Source organism: Mesoplodon mirus, assembly GCF_964341445.2.
Source record: "Mesoplodon mirus genome assembly, contig: HAP1_SCAFFOLD_371, whole genome shotgun sequence".
NCBI classification, from domain to species: domain Eukaryota; kingdom Metazoa; phylum Chordata; class Mammalia; order Artiodactyla; family Ziphiidae; genus Mesoplodon; species Mesoplodon mirus.
In genome coordinates this window covers 547,832-568,731 of record NW_028295578.1, presented here as the reverse complement: position 1 = coordinate 568,731, position 20,900 = coordinate 547,832, and the positions used below count along the sequence as shown (strand labels likewise).

Sequence of the window (20,900 nt, the reverse complement as noted above, 5' to 3'; positions counted from 1 at the left end):
GGGCCCTGGAGACTGTAGGATGGGCCCTGGGAATGGAGCTCTAGACAGCAGGCAGATTTCCAGGCAGTGGCTGGGACAGGCTGGGGAAGGCAATGACTGCCCCTGACCATTCAGAATATTTTGCCCTATGTTCCTGTGTGTGTGTGTGTGTGAGTGTGTGTGTGTGTGTGTGTGTGTGTGTGTGTGTGTGTGGTAGTGCAGAGAAGAGCGAGATGAATGGGGGTAGAGTGCTTACCAGATATAAAGTCTGCGTGGTAAAGTTCTTGTCACCCTGCCTGGACCTGGCTGACACTCGGTGTACGTAAGAGTGTATACAGAATTCTTGTTAGGGGTGTTTTATGAGACAGTAACTCATACACCCATGTACACTCTGATGCAGCAAAAATATCACACACCCCACATATAACTTCCTTAGTAAACCACACACAGCACATGGAGGTATATACACGCATCCCTCCTATACTACGTTCTCATACAACCCACCTGTATCACAATCCTCTCCTCCAACACCAAACGCTGGAGATGAGATATGTATATAGACACACACACTATATATATAGGACACACACACACAAACACACACACTATATACATGTATCTCCTCAACACTTGCACAAACACAACTAACTTCAGCCATCTCTAAATACCTCTATAAGAACCAGTCACGTGTCATACACACCACACTTATAACACATTCTTGAGTAATGCCAGACCCGCTTTGTACAAACCAAAGTAAACCACAGTCTCAGTAACCCATGTCAGGATTGCCAGAGAAAATATGGGCTATCCAGTTCAATTTGAATTCCAGATAAACAACAAGTAATTTTTCAGTATCCGTATGTCCCACATATTGTATGGGCTATACTTACACTAAAACTAAGTCAGGCCACATACTGCATGGGAATACTTACACTAAAAGATTATTCTGGGTTTATCTGAAACTGAAATTTAACTGGGTGCCTTGTATTCTTGTTCGCTAAGTCTGGCAACCCTTATATACTTACCACCAGCTGATGTATTATATATTTATTGTAGTTTTGTTTAGTGTGTGTCTTCCCCTACTAGAATGTGCAGCGTTACCAAAGACTACAACAATGGAAGAGTGCCGGATACACAGGAGTAGCTGCTTACTGAATCTTGGTGAATGAATGAATGAACACACACCATAAATACAAGCCACACCATGTAATGAGGAAACGTTACATGTCCCAGAATTCCTGACTTGTGAACAGAAACCATGCACACAAAGGCCACAGACACAGATAGACACGTCTGCACTGTGCTCCCCATGCCAACCCCACACTTACCACAGACTTAACTGATACACATCACTCACTCTTCCCACACACTCACAGTCACCACCGAGGCCTACATTACCAACTAGACAGTGAGAGAATAAGTATTGATTGGAATTAAATCCTGGAGGATCCACTGGGAACCACACTCTCAACTGTGTGTATTCACTGCACCTGACACGTGTCACACACTCAGTAAATATTTGTGGACAGAGGACTGATGAACCCACCCTGAGCCTTTCATTCCTCCCTCAGGAATCTCGAAGTCACAAGAGGATCCCCCTCGGCTTGGATCCAATGTGGTGGCCCAAGGCTGCAGCCCAGGGGCAGTGGAGGTCTCCTCTGCCTCTAAATACTTCTTCTGTACTTCTACTCTGCGCAAGCTCAGCTACGCTGGTAAGGGCGTGGGGCTCCTCAGGTGATGGGGTGCTTGGCTGTGAAGCAGGAGGCACACAGATCCCAGGGAGGCTGAGAGGAAATCCAGGGTCATCAGAGGTGATGAGGGCTCTGTGGAGGAGCCTGGGCAGGATGGCTGAGCTGTTCCGAGGGCGTGGATGCCAGCTGAGTCTGGGGGTGTGTGTGTGAATACTGCTACTACCATGGTGGGGAAGTCAAGGAGCAGGGGCCGGAAAGGTCTGGGCTTGAGGTGGAGGGAAGAGGGACCAGATTAAGCATCTTCAGAGGAAAATGTAGGCTTTGTCTTTGCCTTTGCTTCCAGAGAAGGACAGAGTTCTGCATCATACACCTCCAGCCTGAGAGCAGGACCATCCAGCTCAGGTGCACACAGCTCACACATACACGCGCCCTCCAGGCACAGCCCTTCTCAGTGCACATCAACCCCAAGCACGTGCTCCACAGTACTCTCCTGCACCACAGCCCCATTCCACAAGGAATGCACCACCGATATTCCCAAACTCACACTCCTCATCGTACACGCATCCAGCCGCATCCCTCACATACTACAGCCCTCACCACCATACTCCACACCCCTGTATACAGACACCGCTCCAGTATAACCCCCCACGCACATGAAAAGCCCACAGATGACACCAGATACACCACTCCGTCCTACGGCCAACGGACACCAAGCTCACGACATTGCTATGTCGTGCCAATGTCCCTCTCTCGTCTACCACACCTGCTCCCTCAGCTTCCGGCATGGCCCATGCATGTTATTATGATTTTAATTTCCTTTTTCAGGAATCCGGAGATTTCATCGAGACACTGCCCAGCCTAGACCACCCCTAGCCCAGGATCAGGAAGAAGGAGAGACCGCTTCCCCATCACACTGTGTCTCCTCCTCACCCTCTTCACCCTGTAAGAACTATCTGCACCCAGACAAAGAGGAAAGGGGCATGAAAATATACTACATGCAGGTACAAGTGAACAAGGGTGTCGCTGTCTCCTGGAAGACAAAGAAACCCTTGGAGTTGCCTGAAAAGCAGCTGACGATAGAAGAAGTGACCCTTCCTGAGGATGTGTGCGCAGTAGCCACTGACCCCTCTTCTGATGTGTCCACCGAAAGCCTCCTGTCTGACAGTGAGCCCACTGGGGAGGAGAAAGAGTATGAGGAAAGGGCAGAGCCAGGCAGCCCATCAGGGCCACCTGCCGTCGAGGAGAGACCCAGCGCCAAGACAGCGGACTGGATGCTGACCATGGAGACCGGCTTCAGGTGCATGGCCTGCTGCCGGGTCTTCCCCACCTTGGGGATCCTCCAGCAGCATGTGAAGGGCGGCGTCCTGCAGGGCTTCAGCTGCCGTGCCTTTCATCTCACCATGGCCCAGCGGATGGGCAATGTGGAATCCGAGAGCACCCCTGAGGAAGAGGACGAGGAGGAGGAGGAGGAGAACGAGGAGGAGGAGGAGGAGGAGAAGGAGAAGGAGGTAGAGAAGCAAGAAGAAAAGGAGAATGAGGGAGAGCAGCCCACGGGGGAAGGCCCCAGCCCAAAGAGACCCCGCAGGCAGGGTCTTTTCTCTCCTTTGAGTTCCAAACAGCAACTGAGATTCATGGGACAGAAGATCCTGGAAGACGGTGTGGCCGTCCCTTGGAAGAGGTAAGGCTTGAGGCTGGCAGTCTTCTGAGCCTATGTCACGAGGGCCCAGAGGAGTCTAAGGGAAGGGGCCGCACACATGTGCTGGTTTACCTAATGGCTCTGCAGTTGCATCAAATGGGACACACCCAGCACTAAGAAAGGCATTGACCTCTGTTGACGTAAACAAGAAGGTGGAGCCTTTTCCTAGGAGTTTTCTCAGGGTCTGCACGATGGACCTCAACTCTTAGAGGACGTACTGCCAGCAGCTCCTTCTCGGCAGAGAGAGCCAGGAGTGGTCTCAAGAGAGGACAGGGGCCCTTGCAGGACCAGAACTTTGAGGTCTGAGAGCCTTGGGCCTGAGCCGAGATCTCACCCGGACCACTGGACCTAGCCTTCTGTGACAAAGGGGAATATGAAAGAGAGTCACGTGGAAATGAGGTCCCCCGAGATATGGAAATGTTCCAGAACCTTCGTTGCGTGGTAGTTGATCTGGAGCCAAGCTCACTGTGGTGTGTGTGGCTCTGAGCATTAAGGCAATGCTGGAGGGTAACCCTGACCAGCAGAGCTTGGAGTGCTTCTTGTCTCTTCCTGTTCTACCTCATTTGTTTTATCCCTTCCAGGGAGAAGAAAGGACCCTCGGGAGAGTAGCAGACAGAATGCCGTGGTCTGAAGGAGGATGAAGGGACCGGCACTCAGTCTAACATCATATGACAATAGAAGCGTCCTATGCAATAAAGGGCATTTTCCAAACCTTTCCTGGAGCTTTTATTTAAGGACATTTTTCTATCTATGCATCTATCTGTCATCTACATCTGTATCTTTCAAGGTTTGTGAACAAGCTTTCACATAAGCACTAGAGACGTCCGCCAGCATTTTCCAGAAGAGGCCTGCAAATTGCTGGGGACTCCTCACAAATAGGGAACGGCCACAACCCCTGCCACACAGACTATGCGCGTGGCCCTCCTGACGTACTCCCACTCTCTCTCTGAATTTCCCAACGTCTGAGATGAGGGTGCTGGCTGGAGGCAATGATCACGTGCAGGCTGAATCTTCTCCAGATTCTGATTCTCTTCCTGGGCATATCGTCCTTAAGCACAGTCTCCATGTCCCTGGCCACACTGATCTCTCTCCTTCAGTCCTTCCCTCCCTCCCTCTCCTGCCTCCCAGTGCAGAGAATACTTTTTTGCATTTGAGACGACATTTATTTTTGGTTCACAGAATTCTCACCTGTTCTACTGTGGCCTCCGTTGTGAACATTCCAAAGCTGAGACTTTTCTGTTTTTCTCCCTCATTTCTGCTGAGTCTTTACCTTCCTAATGCAGTGAACTCACAGTGCCTAGCTGACTGGATGGGGAAAAAAATCCAGGGAGCAAAGAGAAATAATAAAAGAATATATCAGTTAATTTTTCATAGTGTTATCCAACTACATATTTTTAAAATTTTGGAATAATATTAGGAATCTTCTCTTTATAAAAAACTGAATTATCGGGGTTCCCTGGTGGAGCAGTGGTTAAGAATATGCCTGCGAATGCAGGGGTCATGGGTTCGAGCCCTGGTCTGGGAACATCCCACGTGCCACGGAGTAACTAAGCCCGCGTGCCACAACTACTGAGCCTGCGCTCTAGAGCCCGTGTGCCACATCAACCGAGCCCACGTGCCACAACTACGGAAGCCTGCGTGCCTACAGCCCATGCTCCGCAACAAGAGAAGCCACTGCAATGAGAAGCCCGTGCACCACAGCCAAGAGGAGCCCCCGCTCACTGCAACTAGAGAACGCCCGCTAGCAGCAACAAAGACCCAATGCAGCCCCAAATAAATTAATTAATTTTTAAAAATTGAATTAGTTTCAAGGGTACAATGTATAAAAGTACAATAAAAGCCCCCCTTCATAACCCCCCAACCCCACTCTCAAGATGGAATCGATATGCTGTGATACAATTTATAGTCGTAGTACTACTCCTCCTCCCACCACATCCGAAATCCTCTGAGCCAGGTGCAGCAGCTTCCTTTCACAATGCTAGGACCCGCCACAAGACACATGATAATCCCTTTGGACATTTCAAGGAGCGGCACCAAGGGAACAGTACCGGGGAAATGCCACTGACAGCTCAGAATATCCATGGCATTTCTAGAGCCTCGGCACTGCTCTCGCTCTGGGAATGAAGGTCCAAAAAGCACATCGGAGAATGTTCATAGTTGTAAACAAGCTCCACCTTTGAAACACAATCTACATAGAACCACATATACAAGCCTGCACGATGGATGAAGCCAAGGTCTCCTCCATGATTTCCCTTCTGACCACCTTATTGTCTCCTCAACCATAAAAGGTGAACTTGAAACTCAGGACCTTGCCTTGTCACCAGAAACATCCAAGCTTGGATCAGTCTTTCTAAGACCAGATACTTGCTCTCTGAACTATTAGAGACTTGTCACATACACACAGGTAGAACAGGATTATTTCTATCTACCTGGGGACCTGGAGTCTTTCACATTGATCCTGTTAAAACTCTCACAACAGCAAAACTTTACCTACAAAGGGTTCAAGCTATGACACTCCCAACTTCCACAAACCTCCTCAGCTCTTGTGAGTCACATGCAGCCAATTCCAGGAATTGGAAACATGGTTGTGAGGATGAAACTGACTTTGGGGCTCCCCTTGGATATGGTCTTCCAGACTTACCAAAAGGCCATCAAGAGGAAGGTTTACCCCACCTCAGGGAAACCCGAGGCAGTACTTGCAGTCAAGGGCTGGCCATGGCTTCTGAGCTACATCCAAAAAGAATTTCATACTGTACCTGGATCTGCTGAAGCCATTTCTGACTGTCCGAGAGCCAGCATGTACCGTTCCTCAACTGCCTCCATTGTGGATCATCAGTAGGGCTGTCAGATTTAGGACATAAAAATACAGGATACCCAGTTAAACTTGAACTTCACATGAATAATAAGTCATTATTTTTAGTATAAGTAGATCCTATGAACTATTTGGGGCATACTTATCTTCAAAATGTACTCGTTGTTTTTCAAACATTCATATTTAACTAAACAGTCTATATTTTATCTGTCAACCCTACTCAGCAGAAATGATGGAGGCTCATAGAGATCCAGGAGACGCCTCAGCGCCTCCTCAGCTTTTATTTCTACGTCCTGGACAGCGAGCACGAACCTTCCACTCCCAGTCAGTGGCTAGAATGGAGGATATTCTCTGTTTTAGAGCTTTTTCTACTTGTCATTGTTATTATCTTCCTTATGTTAAAGAGATGTTTATTTTTTCCCAATCTTAATAGCTCATCCAAAAGTATTTCAAAGTTCATTAGAGAAGGGAAAAACAATATGGTTCTGAAAAGTGAAGGAAACCGCCTGGTGTTTAGTAAAGAAGTAGTAGGGAGACTGAAAAAGCCAAACTTAATAAGCAGATCTCTCCAAGGGTATTTTCAGAGCTTGATACCCTCCCACACACTGAAAATATTATTACATCAAGAATGTAGAACTGCTAACCAAATGTAAGGCTCCCATATGATTCTATCAAACTGAGGATGCTTCTTTACTAAGCAGTGAGCACACTTGCTGTCCCAGGGACCTTGGCAGTTGCAACGTAGGGCTCTTCCCTTTGGGATGGAAACAGCAAATTTTCCTGTGGTCTACACGCTGGCCCCAAAAATACTACACTCCCAATACTTGTCAACTTTAAGTATTTTTCTACATATCTCCATTTTTCTGTTACTATTTGGACTACATCCTAGACTTGACACTACATAAATTGCATTCAAGAAGCTATTTTTAAAAGTTGGTAGGAAACCTTAAATCTATGGCTTGCAGTCCCTGGCTTACTTTCATCTAGGTGCATAAGGGTTTTCAAAAGTAGTCAGGTTAGTTACCCTGTATCACAGCCCCACGCTTGTGTCACAGATATAAAAATGGAACATGATATTTAAGGTTTTAGTTGCCAAATCATCAAGCCTCCCAGACAGAGGCAATAGAGCAAAATGATTACAGAGGCATGGATTTTGATTTGCTCCAGTGTCTTGGGCAAGTCACTTGGCCTCTGTATTTATTTGTACTTATCTGCACTTATCTGTCACTTGGGGGTCATAATTGTACCTGGTCCATGGGTACGCTGTACAAATGATCTGTAAAGTAGTTACAAGAAACCAACACAGATTAAGCACTCCACAGACATTGGCTATTAGCTATTGGAAATAGTTCTCCGTGAAACAGATGACTTTATCCGTGAATGACTCGGTGGGAGACAGTGAATCACAGAATCACAGCATGTTGAAAGTGACCTAGTTCACACTCTTATGTGAAAAGAAGAAAAGTGTGCATGGGTAGAAAATGTCTGAAACTTTACACAACAAAGAGTTCATCATGTTAACTTGGAGGATTAGAATAAATCAGGAAAGGAGGAAAGAAAAACTTGAGTGTAATTCAATTTCTCTATCATTTGTGTTTCTACACTGAGACTCTGAATACACTGGAAGTGCAATTTTTTTTAATGTGGCGGGATAAAGGTTTTCAAGTTTTCCTGATCCATCCGTATTATTATCTCAGAATTGCTGGCATTTCTTGCCATCTTTGGATCTACACCCATGTGAGTCAGTGGGCCATTCTGGACGGAGGAGATAATAGAGCAGAAGTGAAGTGAGAGAAAAGGAGAGACAAGATTTTCTCTTTTCTCTTCAAAGAGGAAAGGTCTTTGGAATGGGAACAACTCACAACCAAACTTTGGGGAAAGGATGTGATGGAAAATGAGACAAACATCCTACCCCTGTGATGAGAAGGATTCCCTGGGCTGGATGGAGGGAGGTCACAGGTGGCTGGACAAGGAAACCAACTAGGGAGAAACACACACAAGTGCAGAGCAAACACCCTGAGGCCACTCAGCCTGACTCCATGCAAACATGTGTCCAGCAGCCAGCCCTTCACCTGTGGCTCCCCAGCAAGACAGGTACCTCGGGGGTGCCAACTCATTCTGAGTCCATTATGCCTGGCCATTCATAAACCGCTGTCTAACGTGTGAGGAATAAACTCTCAATGTTTATGAGGAAATTGCGGAAGGAGATTGAAAGGTTACTTAAACGAAAAAAAAAAAAAGAAGTTCAGGAAGGCAAGATGGTAGAGAGACAAGAAAAAGACCTTAAAAGATAGAAAGGATTTGCCAAAGAAGAGAAAGCAAAAGAAATGATTCCGAATGGGTTAACCTGCAGCTAGGAAGTTAAGGAAGATTATTGATGGGTGAAGACTATGGAATAAAGGGAATAAAATTTCTCAGAAGTTGCTGAGAATATGGTAAGCAGCATGATTATCAAATTATGAATTGGCTGCAATGGCATTCTAGGGGGACTCTAGGAAGGTGAAGCAAATGTTCCTGAGATGACAGTAGCAGGTGGAAAGTTGTTTCAGGGGAAGATCAGTCTTGCAGAGGGTGTATCAGAGGAGGGCAAGTGTGAGCAAGCAAGGAAATACTAAGTGTATACGGTTCCTTCACTGAGTGCACCCAGCCCCGCGGTCAGCCTTGAGAACAAGCAGGACTTCAGGTACTGGAACTACATTTCAGTCATCAAGACTTGAGAAGACACCCTTAACACAGGTCTTCTCTTCAAACTCCATCTTTCCTTCTTGACCTTCATTTGGCCTCTTCCCTTACCCTCCAGCTGTGGACTGAGGCCACAGAGCAAGATGGGTCACTAGTGTCCTCCATCCCCTGGCGACTGTGGTTCACATCAGTGGAGTACCAAAGGCAAGAACCAAGTAACAGACACAAGAGTGTATGAAGAAGAAGAGATTCTGATAAGGCTTTCTGTGACAGTGTGGGCCAAGTCGGCTCTATATGGCTGGTATCACGTGAATTATGAGCAGCCTTAGGGGAGAAGTTCTCAGAAGGCAGAGCCTGGCTCTCGAGAGGCTCTGCGTGCTCACAGCCCACTCCAAGACCTCAGTTACAGCTTCGGCCCCCAATATCTCTCCCTCTGCCTGCTCACAGTTTTTGAAGTCTTCTTTCCTCCACATTTCTCTTGAGAGGTGGAGGAGGAAGATGAGCTTCAGGCCAGCTCAGACTCCCCTGGGATCCCAGCAGGATGCCTATCATTAACCTCCCACCTTCTAGGAAGCTCCTAAGATCTTCACATTTGGGGCAGTTCTCATTTCAGCTGTGCTTCAAATTGCTGGCTGGAGACGGCCTGTTGGAAGGTGGCTAAAAGCAAGTAGCAATCCTTCGGGCAGCCTGGCCCTTCTCGACTGTCAGACATCTTCAGGGATATTCTAGGAAATGTTGTTTATTCTAGAGAAGGGAGGGAAACAATTCAATTGTCCAATAATGCTTGAATGGAATATAAATGATGCTATATGCATGTGATCACATAATATCAAACAGTCAAAAATCAAAGACCTAGATCTATATGGATTCACGTGGATAAATCTTGAAAACATAATATTGATTGAAAGAAAATAAGATAAAGAATGTTAGATTGTGATAACAGGTATGTAAGTGTTAAAATATTTAAATCAATTCAACATATTGCTTCTATATATAGAGATGCAAGAAAATAAACGTTATCCAAAGAACACATTATTTACATTTAATATGCTCATTTATCTAGGAGACCCAAAAGAACCCACAGATAAACTAGCAGGAACTAATAAGACGGTTCAACAAGGCACACACATACAAGATCAATAAATTTTAAAAGTCAATCAGGCTCCTCTACACTGGCGATAACAAATTACAAACTATAAAAGAAAATAAGAAAAAAAGAAGATCTAAAAATTGTCACAAGAGCCGTATAAATTATTTAGAGCTAAGCATACGTAGAAGGCAATATAACTAACAAACTGAGTACGAACAGTTAAACTCCGCCCAACCCAAGGTTAGGAAAAGACTGTTGTTACTTTATGAGAACAGACCCTCTTCTTAAGGAGCAGATCAGTAAGTGAGAGTGAATCAAAGAAACACAGCATTTGAAAAGTCAGCTAGTCCAAGCCTCTTGATCGCACATACAGAAGCTGAAGCCCAGATAGGTTGAGTTACTTGCTAAAGGGCCCAATGTCCTGACTCAAGGACTAGCATTTTTCACTCAGTCACAAGACACAATCAAATGCAGTACCTTGGAAAGAGATGGGGAAAAAATGAAGAAATCAATTATATAGTTCCTCATCTTTAAGTACAGAAATAGCCGTGACAAAATTACACGTATTGAGGGAAAATTGAAGTGCAGAGTTTAAAATGTCAATAATCCACAGGGAAACTGGAGACCATTTAAAACATTCATATTAAATCTCTCTAGAAAAGACATTAAAAGATCTCCAATCAAAATGTGAATTTTATAATAGACATGGTATGATACAATTTATAATAGATATGGTAGGAACCTTTCCCTTTCACGGGAAAGCTTCGGCTGGGAAAAAGGAATTGTTCTTGAAAATGGGGCCTGTGCTATTGCAGACACTGTGCTCAACCTAGGTCCACCGAATGCTCTGATGTCATCACTGAGGTCACAGAATTCCACTGTGAGCCTGGCAACCTTGCAAACATAACAGCCCTGGTGAGCACTAGGCACTACTGCTGGTTCACCAAGTGGTACAAGTTTTTCAGCCATTTAGGAGACTTGACTATTTTTGTTTGTATTGAATCATTTCAACGGATTGCCCAAGAGCCAAGAAGGGCCAACCTGTAGGGAAGAGGAGGAGTTGGACATCTCTTGAGGCATCTTCTAAGGGAGACTTCTAGTTGGTACGATGGAACGGCGACAAAAGAGGAAACATCTGGAAGATGAAGAGTCCCAGGAAACTGCCGAGAACGGAGGAGGTATGTGGGGGGCAACTTGTCTGGGGCACATGGGTTTCTGCCAAACTGAACCTTCTCTAGGAAGCGGGGGACTGAGAATGTGTCACCTGTGAAGCAGGGAGCGAGAGACCTTGTCTCACTGATGCTGCCGTATCTATCCGGAGGGTCCCTGTGGTGTGAGACGGCACAGAACGGCCAGATGCCCCCTGGGAGATGGGAGGTCAGCTCCGCTGGTCTGAGGACTCTCTCCTGGGGCAGCCGGGCCTGGAGCTTTGTCGGACTCACAGCAGGCTGCATCCTGCTTGCACAGACCTAGAGGTGCAGCTTTTCTCAGTCCCCGATTTCTCTCTTATGCTCTTGGATCTTTCCTAGGGGTCATGAGGTGGGGGATGTGAAGGATGCAAGGATGCTGAGAGAGACCCATGAGTTGCTTGGCCTCTTTTACAAAAGTGGAAAGAGAAGCCCCATGAGTTGAAGGCCCTGTTGAAAAATATCTTGACAAGTGGAATGTACTTTGAAAGAAGATTGTTTGTCTAGGGATGGTGTCATATTGAAAGCAAGGAGGTTTTATTCTTTCAACAGGAAGAATTTCCCAAAGGAGATCAAGGGAAGGGAAGGGTTTTCCAGAGACTGAGACCGCGTGAGCGGGGGTGAGAAATGGCCTCAGTGTCCTGTGGGGAGCTCTGAGAGCCACGGGCCACGTGGTGCCTGCGTGCATTAAATGGAGGCGAGTAGCTTGCCCTGGGAGAGGGGTGGTCACCCCAGAGCTCCAGCTAGAGGCCTCTGCCCCAGATTAGAGCCCAGTAGCTCCTACCAGGCCCAGGGCCCTGGAGACTGTAGGATGGGCCCTGGGAATGGAGCTCTAGACAGCAGGCAGATTTCCAGGCAGTGGCTGGGACAGGCTGGGGAAGGCAATGACTGCCCCTGACCATTCAGAATATTTTGCCCTATGTTCCTGTGTGTGTGTGTGTGTGAGTGTGTGTGTGTGTGTGTGTGTGTGTGTGTGTGTGTGTGGTAGTGCAGAGAAGAGCGAGATGAATGGGGGTAGAGTGCTTACCAGATATAAAGTCTGCGTGGTAAAGTTCTTGTCACCCTGCCTGGACCTGGCTGACACTCGGTGTACGTAAGAGTGTATACAGAATTCTTGTTAGGGGTGTTTTATGAGACAGTAACTCATACACCCATGTACACTCTGATGCAGCAAAAATATCACACACCCCACATATAACTTCCTTAGTAAACCACACACAGCACATGGAGGTATATACACGCATCCCTCCTATACTACGTTCTCATACAACCCACCTGTATCACAATCCTCTCCTCCAACACCAAACGCTGGAGATGAGATATGTATATAGACACACACACTATATATATAGGACACACACACACAAACACACACACTATATACATGTATCTCCTCAACACTTGCACAAACACAACTAACTTCAGCCATCTCTAAATACCTCTATAAGAACCAGTCACGTGTCATACACACCACACTTATAACACATTCTTGAGTAATGCCAGACCCGCTTTGTACAAACCAAAGTAAACCACAGTCTCAGTAACCCATGTCAGGATTGCCAGAGAAAATATGGGCTATCCAGTTCAATTTGAATTCCAGATAAACAACAAGTAATTTTTCAGTATCCGTATGTCCCACATATTGTATGGGCTATACTTACACTAAAACTAAGTCAGGCCACATACTGCATGGGAATACTTACACTAAAAGATTATTCTGGGTTTATCTGAAACTGAAATTTAACTGGGTGCCTTGTATTCTTGTTCGCTAAGTCTGGCAACCCTTATATACTTACCACCAGCTGATGTATTATATATTTATTGTAGTTTTGTTTAGTGTGTGTCTTCCCCTACTAGAATGTGCAGCGTTACCAAAGACTACAACAATGGAAGAGTGCCGGATACACAGGAGTAGCTGCTTACTGAATCTTGGTGAATGAATGAATGAACACACACCATAAATACAAGCCACACCATGTAATGAGGAAACGTTACATGTCCCAGAATTCCTGACTTGTGAACAGAAACCATGCACACAAAGGCCACAGACACAGATAGACACGTCTGCACTGTGCTCCCCATGCCAACCCCACACTTACCACAGACTTAACTGATACACATCACTCACTCTTCCCACACACTCACAGTCACCACCGAGGCCTACATTACCAACTAGACAGTGAGAGAATAAGTATTGATTGGAATTAAATCCTGGAGGATCCACTGGGAACCACACTCTCAACTGTGTGTATTCACTGCACCTGACACGTGTCACACACTCAGTAAATATTTGTGGACAGAGGACTGATGAACCCACCCTGAGCCTTTCATTCCTCCCTCAGGAATCTCGAAGTCACAAGAGGATCCCCCTCGGCTTGGATCCAATGTGGTGGCCCAAGGCTGCAGCCCAGGGGCAGTGGAGGTCTCCTCTGCCTCTAAATACTTCTTCTGTACTTCTACTCTGCGCAAGCTCAGCTACGCTGGTAAGGGCGTGGGGCTCCTCAGGTGATGGGGTGCTTGGCTGTGAAGCAGGAGGCACACAGATCCCAGGGAGGCTGAGAGGAAATCCAGGGTCATCAGAGGTGATGAGGGCTCTGTGGAGGAGCCTGGGCAGGATGGCTGAGCTGTTCCGAGGGCGTGGATGCCAGCTGAGTCTGGGGGTGTGTGTGTGAATACTGCTACTACCATGGTGGGGAAGTCAAGGAGCAGGGGCCGGAAAGGTCTGGGCTTGAGGTGGAGGGAAGAGGGACCAGATTAAGCATCTTCAGAGGAAAATGTAGGCTTTGTCTTTGCCTTTGCTTCCAGAGAAGGACAGAGTTCTGCATCATACACCTCCAGCCTGAGAGCAGGACCATCCAGCTCAGGTGCACACAGCTCACACATACACGCGCCCTCCAGGCACAGCCCTTCTCAGTGCACATCAACCCCAAGCACGTGCTCCACAGTACTCTCCTGCACCACAGCCCCATTCCACAAGGAATGCACCACCGATATTCCCAAACTCACACTCCTCATCGTACACGCATCCAGCCGCATCCCTCACATACTACAGCCCTCACCACCATACTCCACACCCCTGTATACAGACACCGCTCCAGTATAACCCCCCACGCACATGAAAAGCCCACAGATGACACCAGATACACCACTCCGTCCTACGGCCAACGGACACCAAGCTCACGACATTGCTATGTCGTGCCAATGTCCCTCTCTCGTCTACCACACCTGCTCCCTCAGCTTCCGGCATGGCCCATGCATGTTATTATGATTTTAATTTCCTTTTTCAGGAATCCGGAGATTTCATCGAGACACTGCCCAGCCTAGACCACCCCTAGCCCAGGATCAGGAAGAAGGAGAGACCGCTTCCCCATCACACTGTGTCTCCTCCTCACCCTCTTCACCCTGTAAGAACTATCTGCACCCAGACAAAGAGGAAAGGGGCATGAAAATATACTACATGCAGGTACAAGTGAACAAGGGTGTCGCTGTCTCCTGGAAGACAAAGAAACCCTTGGAGTTGCCTGAAAAGCAGCTGACGATAGAAGAAGTGACCCTTCCTGAGGATGTGTGCGCAGTAGCCACTGACCCCTCTTCTGATGTGTCCACCGAAAGCCTCCTGTCTGACAGTGAGCCCACTGGGGAGGAGAAAGAGTATGAGGAAAGGGCAGAGCCAGGCAGCCCATCAGGGCCACCTGCCGTCGAGGAGAGACCCAGCGCCAAGACAGCGGACTGGATGCTGACCATGGAGACCGGCTTCAGGTGCATGGCCTGCTGCCGGGTCTTCCCCACCTTGGGGATCCTCCAGCAGCATGTGAAGGGCGGCGTCCTGCAGGGCTTCAGCTGCCGTGCCTTTCATCTCACCATGGCCCAGCGGATGGGCAATGTGGAATCCGAGAGCACCCCTGAGGAAGAGGACGAGGAGGAGGAGGAGGAGAACGAGGAGGAGGAGGAGGAGGAGAAGGAGAAGGAGGTAGAGAAGCAAGAAGAAAAGGAGAATGAGGGAGAGCAGCCCACGGGGGAAGGCCCCAGCCCAAAGAGACCCCGCAGGCAGGGTCTTTTCTCTCCTTTGAGTTCCAAACAGCAACTGAGATTCATGGGACAGAAGATCCTGGAAGACGGTGTGGCCGTCCCTTGGAAGAGGTAAGGCTTGAGGCTGGCAGTCTTCTGAGCCTATGTCACGAGGGCCCAGAGGAGTCTAAGGGAAGGGGCCGCACACATGTGCTGGTTTACCTAATGGCTCTGCAGTTGCATCAAATGGGACACACCCAGCACTAAGAAAGGCATTGACCTCTGTTGACGTAAACAAGAAGGTGGAGCCTTTTCCTAGGAGTTTTCTCAGGGTCTGCACGATGGACCTCAACTCTTAGAGGACGTACTGCCAGCAGCTCCTTCTCGGCAGAGAGAGCCAGGAGTGGTCTCAAGAGAGGACAGGGGCCCTTGCAGGACCAGAACTTTGAGGTCTGAGAGCCTTGGGCCTGAGCCGAGATCTCACCCGGACCACTGGACCTAGCCTTCTGTGACAAAGGGGAATATGAAAGAGAGTCACGTGGAAATGAGGTCCCCCGAGATATGGAAATGTTCCAGAACCTTCGTTGCGTGGTAGTTGATCTGGAGCCAAGCTCACTGTGGTGTGTGTGGCTCTGAGCATTAAGGCAATGCTGGAGGGTAACCCTGACCAGCAGAGCTTGGAGTGCTTCTTGTCTCTTCCTGTTCTACCTCATTTGTTTTATCCCTTCCAGGGAGAAGAAAGGACCCTCGGGAGAGTAGCAGACAGAATGCCGTGGTCTGAAGGAGGATGAAGGGACCGGCACTCAGTCTAACATCATATGACAATAGAAGCGTCCTATGCAATAAAGGGCATTTTCCAAACCTTTCCTGGAGCTTTTATTTAAGGACATTTTTCTATCTATGCATCTATCTGTCATCTACATCTGTATCTTTCAAGGTTTGTGAACAAGCTTTCACATAAGCACTAGAGACGTCCGCCAGCATTTTCCAGAAGAGGCCTGCAAATTGCTGGGGACTCCTCACAAATAGGGAACGGCCACAACCCCTGCCACACAGACTATGCGCGTGGCCCTCCTGACGTACTCCCACTCTCTCTCTGAATTTCCCAACGTCTGAGATGAGGGTGCTGGCTGGAGGCAATGATCACGTGCAGGCTGAATCTTCTCCAGATTCTGATTCTCTTCCTGGGCATATCGTCCTTAAGCACAGTCTCCATGTCCCTGGCCACACTGATCTCTCTCCTTCAGTCCTTCCCTCCCTCCCTCTCCTGCCTCCCAGTGCAGAGAATACTTTTTTGCATTTGAGACGACATTTATTTTTGGTTCACAGAATTCTCACCTGTTCTACTGTGGCCTCCGTTGTGAACATTCCAAAGCTGAGACTTTTCTGTTTTTCTCCCTCATTTCTGCTGAGTCTTTACCTTCCTAATGCAGTGAACTCACAGTGCCTAGCTGACTGGATGGGGAAAAAAATCCAGGGAGCAAAGAGAAATAATAAAAGAATATATCAGTTAATTTTTCATAGTGTTATCCAACTACATATTTTTAAAATTTTGGAATAATATTAGGAATCTTCTCTTTATAAAAAACTGAATTATCGGGGTTCCCTGGTGGAGCAGTGGTTAAGAATATGCCTGCGAATGCAGGGGTCATGGGTTCGAGCCCTGGTCTGGGAACATCCCACGTGCCACGGAGTAACTAAGCCCGCGTGCCACAACTACTGAGCCTGCGCTCTAGAGCCCGTGTGCCACATCAACCGAGCCCACGTGCCACAACTACGGAAGCCTGCGTGCCTACAGCCCATGCTCCGCAACAAGAGAAGCCACTGCAATGAGAAGCCCGTGCACCACAGCCAAGAGGAGCCCCCGCTCACTGCAACTAGAGAACGCCCGCTAGCAGCAACAAAGACCCAATGCAGCCCCAAATAAATTAATTAATTTTTAAAAATTGAATTAGTTTCAAGGGTACAATGTATAAAAGTACAATAAAAGCCCCCCTTCATAACCCCCCAACCTCACTCTCAAGATGGAATCGATATGCTGTGATACAAGTTATAGTCGTAGTACTACTCCTCCTCCCACCACATCCGAAATCCTCTGAGCCAGGTGCAGCAGCTTCCTTTCACAATGCTAGGACCCGCCACAAGACACATGATAATCCCTTTGGACATTTCAAGGAGCGGCACCAAGGGAACAGTACCGGGGAAATGCCACTGACAGCTCAGAATATCCATGGCATTTCTAGAGCCTCGGCACTGCTCTCGCTCTTGGAATGAAGGTCCAAAAAGCACGTCAGAGAGTGTTCATACTTGTAAACAAGCTCCACCTTTGAAACACAATCTACATAGAACCACATATACAAGCCTGCACATTGGATGAAGCCAACGTCTCCTCCATGATTGACCTTCTGACCACCTTATTGTCTCCTCAACCATAAAAGGTCAACTTCAGACTCACGACCTTGCCTTGTCACCAGAAACATCCAAGCTTGGATCAGTCTTTGTAAGAGCAGATATTTGCTCTCTGAACTATTAGAGACTTTTCACATACACAGAAGTAAAACAGGATTGTTTCTATCTACCTGGGGACCTGGAGTCTTTCACATTGCTCCTGTTAAAACTCTCAGAGCACCAAAACTTTACCTACAAAGGGTTCAAGCTATGACACTCCCAATTTTCACAAACCTCCTCATCTCTTGTGAGTCACCTGCAGCCAATTCCAGGAATTGGAAACATGGTTGTGAGGATGAAACTGACTTTGGGGCTCCCCTTGGATATGGTCTTCCAGACTTACCAAAAGGCCATTAAGAGGACGGTTTACCCCACCTCAGGGAAACCCGAGGCAGTACTTGCAGTCAAGGGCTGGCCATGGCTTCTGAGCTACATCCAAAAAGAATTTCATACTGTACCTGGATCTGCTGATGCCATTTCTGACTCTCCGAGAGCCAGCATGTACCGTTCCTGAACTGCCTTCATTGTGGATCATCAGTAGGGCTGTCACCTTTACTAAATAAAAATACAGGATACCCAGTTAAACTTGAATTTCACATGAATAATAAGTCATCACCTTTAGTATAAGTAGATCCTATGTACTATTTGGGGCATACTTACGTTAAAAATGTACTCGTTGTTTTTCTGACATTCATATTTAACTGAAGAGCCTATATTTTATCTGTCAACCCTACTCAGCAGAAATGATGGAGGCTTATAGATATCCAAGAGATGCCTCAGAGCATCCTCAGCTTTTATTTCTATGTCCTGGACAGTGAGCCCGAGCTTCCCACTCCCATTAATTGGCTATAATGGAGTATAGTCTCCATTTTAGAGGGTTTGCTACTTGTCATTGTTATTATCTTCCTCTCACAGCAGTGAGAGGCCCGCATATTGCAAAACAAACAAACAAACAAATAAACAAAAAGGAATAAGCTTGAATAATTCCTCCAAATCTCAGTGGTTTAAAACAACAAAGGTTCATTTCCCACTCGTTGTACATGCCCATCATGGGCTGCCTAGGAGTTCTGCTCTTCGTTTTCCTTATTCCTGCCCCCTGCTTGACAAAGCCACCTCTCTCAGTCATCTTTGTAGAGAGAAAGAATTCTGGAGCCTCACACTGGCAGTGTGAGTTCTCGCCCAAAAGTAACACACATTACTTCCACCCAAAATTGTTGACCACAATCTTATTTTTAGGGAAACCACTGCCCAAAACTGCCTGCCCTGACCAGGCCCGACAGTAACCACTTTCACGAGTTATCTTAAAACAGGAGGTCCTGGTAAGGAACGCGGAACTAACCAACTACCACCAACCGGAAGAATTAGGGAAAGGTCAAAAGGAGAGAGGAGACTCCTGTCCATATGTCCTACCAACCTCCCAGAATCCTTCTCTCTGGAACCTATCTTAGCTGAGCAATGTGTGCACCACCAGAAAGGATCCTGAGTCAGAATGACTGGCCGGAGACAACCCAGAAACTAACCCCATCACCATAAAACCTGAGACTGCGAGCCACATGGCAGAGCAGTTCTCCTGGGTTCCCTTCCCCTCCTGCTCTGCACCCGGACACCCCTTCCCAATAAAGTCTGTTGATTTGTCAGCACGTGTGTCTCCTCAGAAAATTCTTTTCTGAGTGGTAGGCAAGAGCCCACTCTTGGGCCCTGGAAGAGGTCCCTCTTCCTGCAACATTATCATGTGTCTCTCCATTTTCTAAACTCCTTAGGCGAAAGTAATTGTGAACAATACTACTGAATAGTACAGAAACCATACAGAAAAATTCTAATCCCTCCCTGTTAAATAGGAGACTTGACAAAACCACCAAGCTATGCATTCACAAAACTGGGTCTAGAACTCACATCTCTTAGGTCATGATTCAGAACCTTTTCCCACTATGCTATATGTTAGGATTTTTACACCAAGACAATGTAGTTGGGTTAATAATGCCTTTCATTTTTTGTTTTTGTTTTTTTTTCATAAATGGATTCAGGAGGGAGGCTTTGGAAGCCCCTAAAACACTTGCCTTAAACTGAAAAGCAACTGGAAAATAATCCCACTGCCTTTTGAAATGTTTGACCTAGTAAAGATTAGATGTCTGCGAGGCTTTTATGTTCTGAATATAAGGAATAAAAAGGAAACAATCTTCCTAAGACTTTAGGAAACAGGCGGAAAAACTCTTGACTCCCACTTTGCTATTTTGATTAGCTCGTTGACACTTCAGTTCTTTGACTAATAGCAGTGGCAACAGCTGGAGTTTAGCCAAGATATAAGTATATATAATAGGGTGGCGGCCCCTGCAGAACCACATACCACTGTAAATGCTTTAGCTCAATCCTACTTGCTCATAGGTCTGTGCAAAGTAACAAATGGTTCTGAAACATTTATTCCAAATAGCTTTCTTATTATTACTTTAAAGATAACTTGGCTGCCAAATACTTGCTCCCTGGTGAAAAAGAATGCATATATGGGAGGAGGATTTATGTATCAAGATATGCTGCTTATTTCCCTCCTGCTGATACAATGCACATCTAATGAATTAGAGGTAATCTTCCTCTCTTCCCCAAATTGTAGATAAATGAGTATGTCGTTTCTCCCTCCCTTCAATTCATCCTGGTCATAGTTATTTTCTTTAAGAATATTATTCCCCTGCTTAAATCTTAAATGGCTTCCCAATGCGAGAAGAATAAAACCGAAAAGAGTCAACCGAACGTTCAAAGCCCCGTAGGGTTGAAGACCCTGCCGAGTTTTCCAGACTAAGCGTAACACTCACCTTCCCGCCTCCACTCAACTAGGCCAGACTTCCCTCCCTCCATCAGAGGACAGGCGCTTGCTCAACTCATTTCTTTCAAGAGTATAATTTTTCAAAGTACAAATTGTTTTTAAGTTCAATTAGAATCCCACTTTCTACAGGAAGCCCTTCCAGATATCCCAGTGAGAATGGACCACACATTTTCCCAGCATGTTAGTTGTACCTCTGTGATAACTCTTTTCACATCCTTCAATCGGGCAGACTCTTAATGAATGCGTCTGATTTCCCCCACAACATAGAGTAGGAGCCCTTGGCAAGTAAGAGGCCATGATTCCTTATCTCTGGATTTTCCACATCTCCTTGCACTGAGTATGATCCCTAGCAGGACCCTGTGGGCTCCTGGGCACAAAGCCTGTATCGGTGTCCCCCATTTCTTGATTACAGGAAATGGCTTCATTCAGCCTCCATGACCTTCCCTGAGTTCCAAGGAGCAGGTTCAAACAGTTGCTAATTAGAGAAGGGAG

At 46.8% G+C, this 20,900-nt stretch overlaps 1 protein-coding gene across 1 annotated transcript in view; it reads left to right on the top strand.

Moving 5' to 3' along the window:
- LOC309797361 (protein FAM170A-like) overlaps nt 1-20,658 on the top strand; it is a gene marked incomplete at both ends in the record, with an annotated part of 45,399 nt that extends 24,741 nt beyond the window's left edge. The window contains one exon of the mRNA XM_082645944.1: nt 20,638-20,658. Within this exon, the coding sequence (XP_082502070.1) occupies nt 20,638-20,658 (21 nt within the window). The remainder of the gene's footprint in view (nt 1-20,637) is intronic.
- Nucleotides 20,659-20,900: the final 242 nt, after the last annotated feature.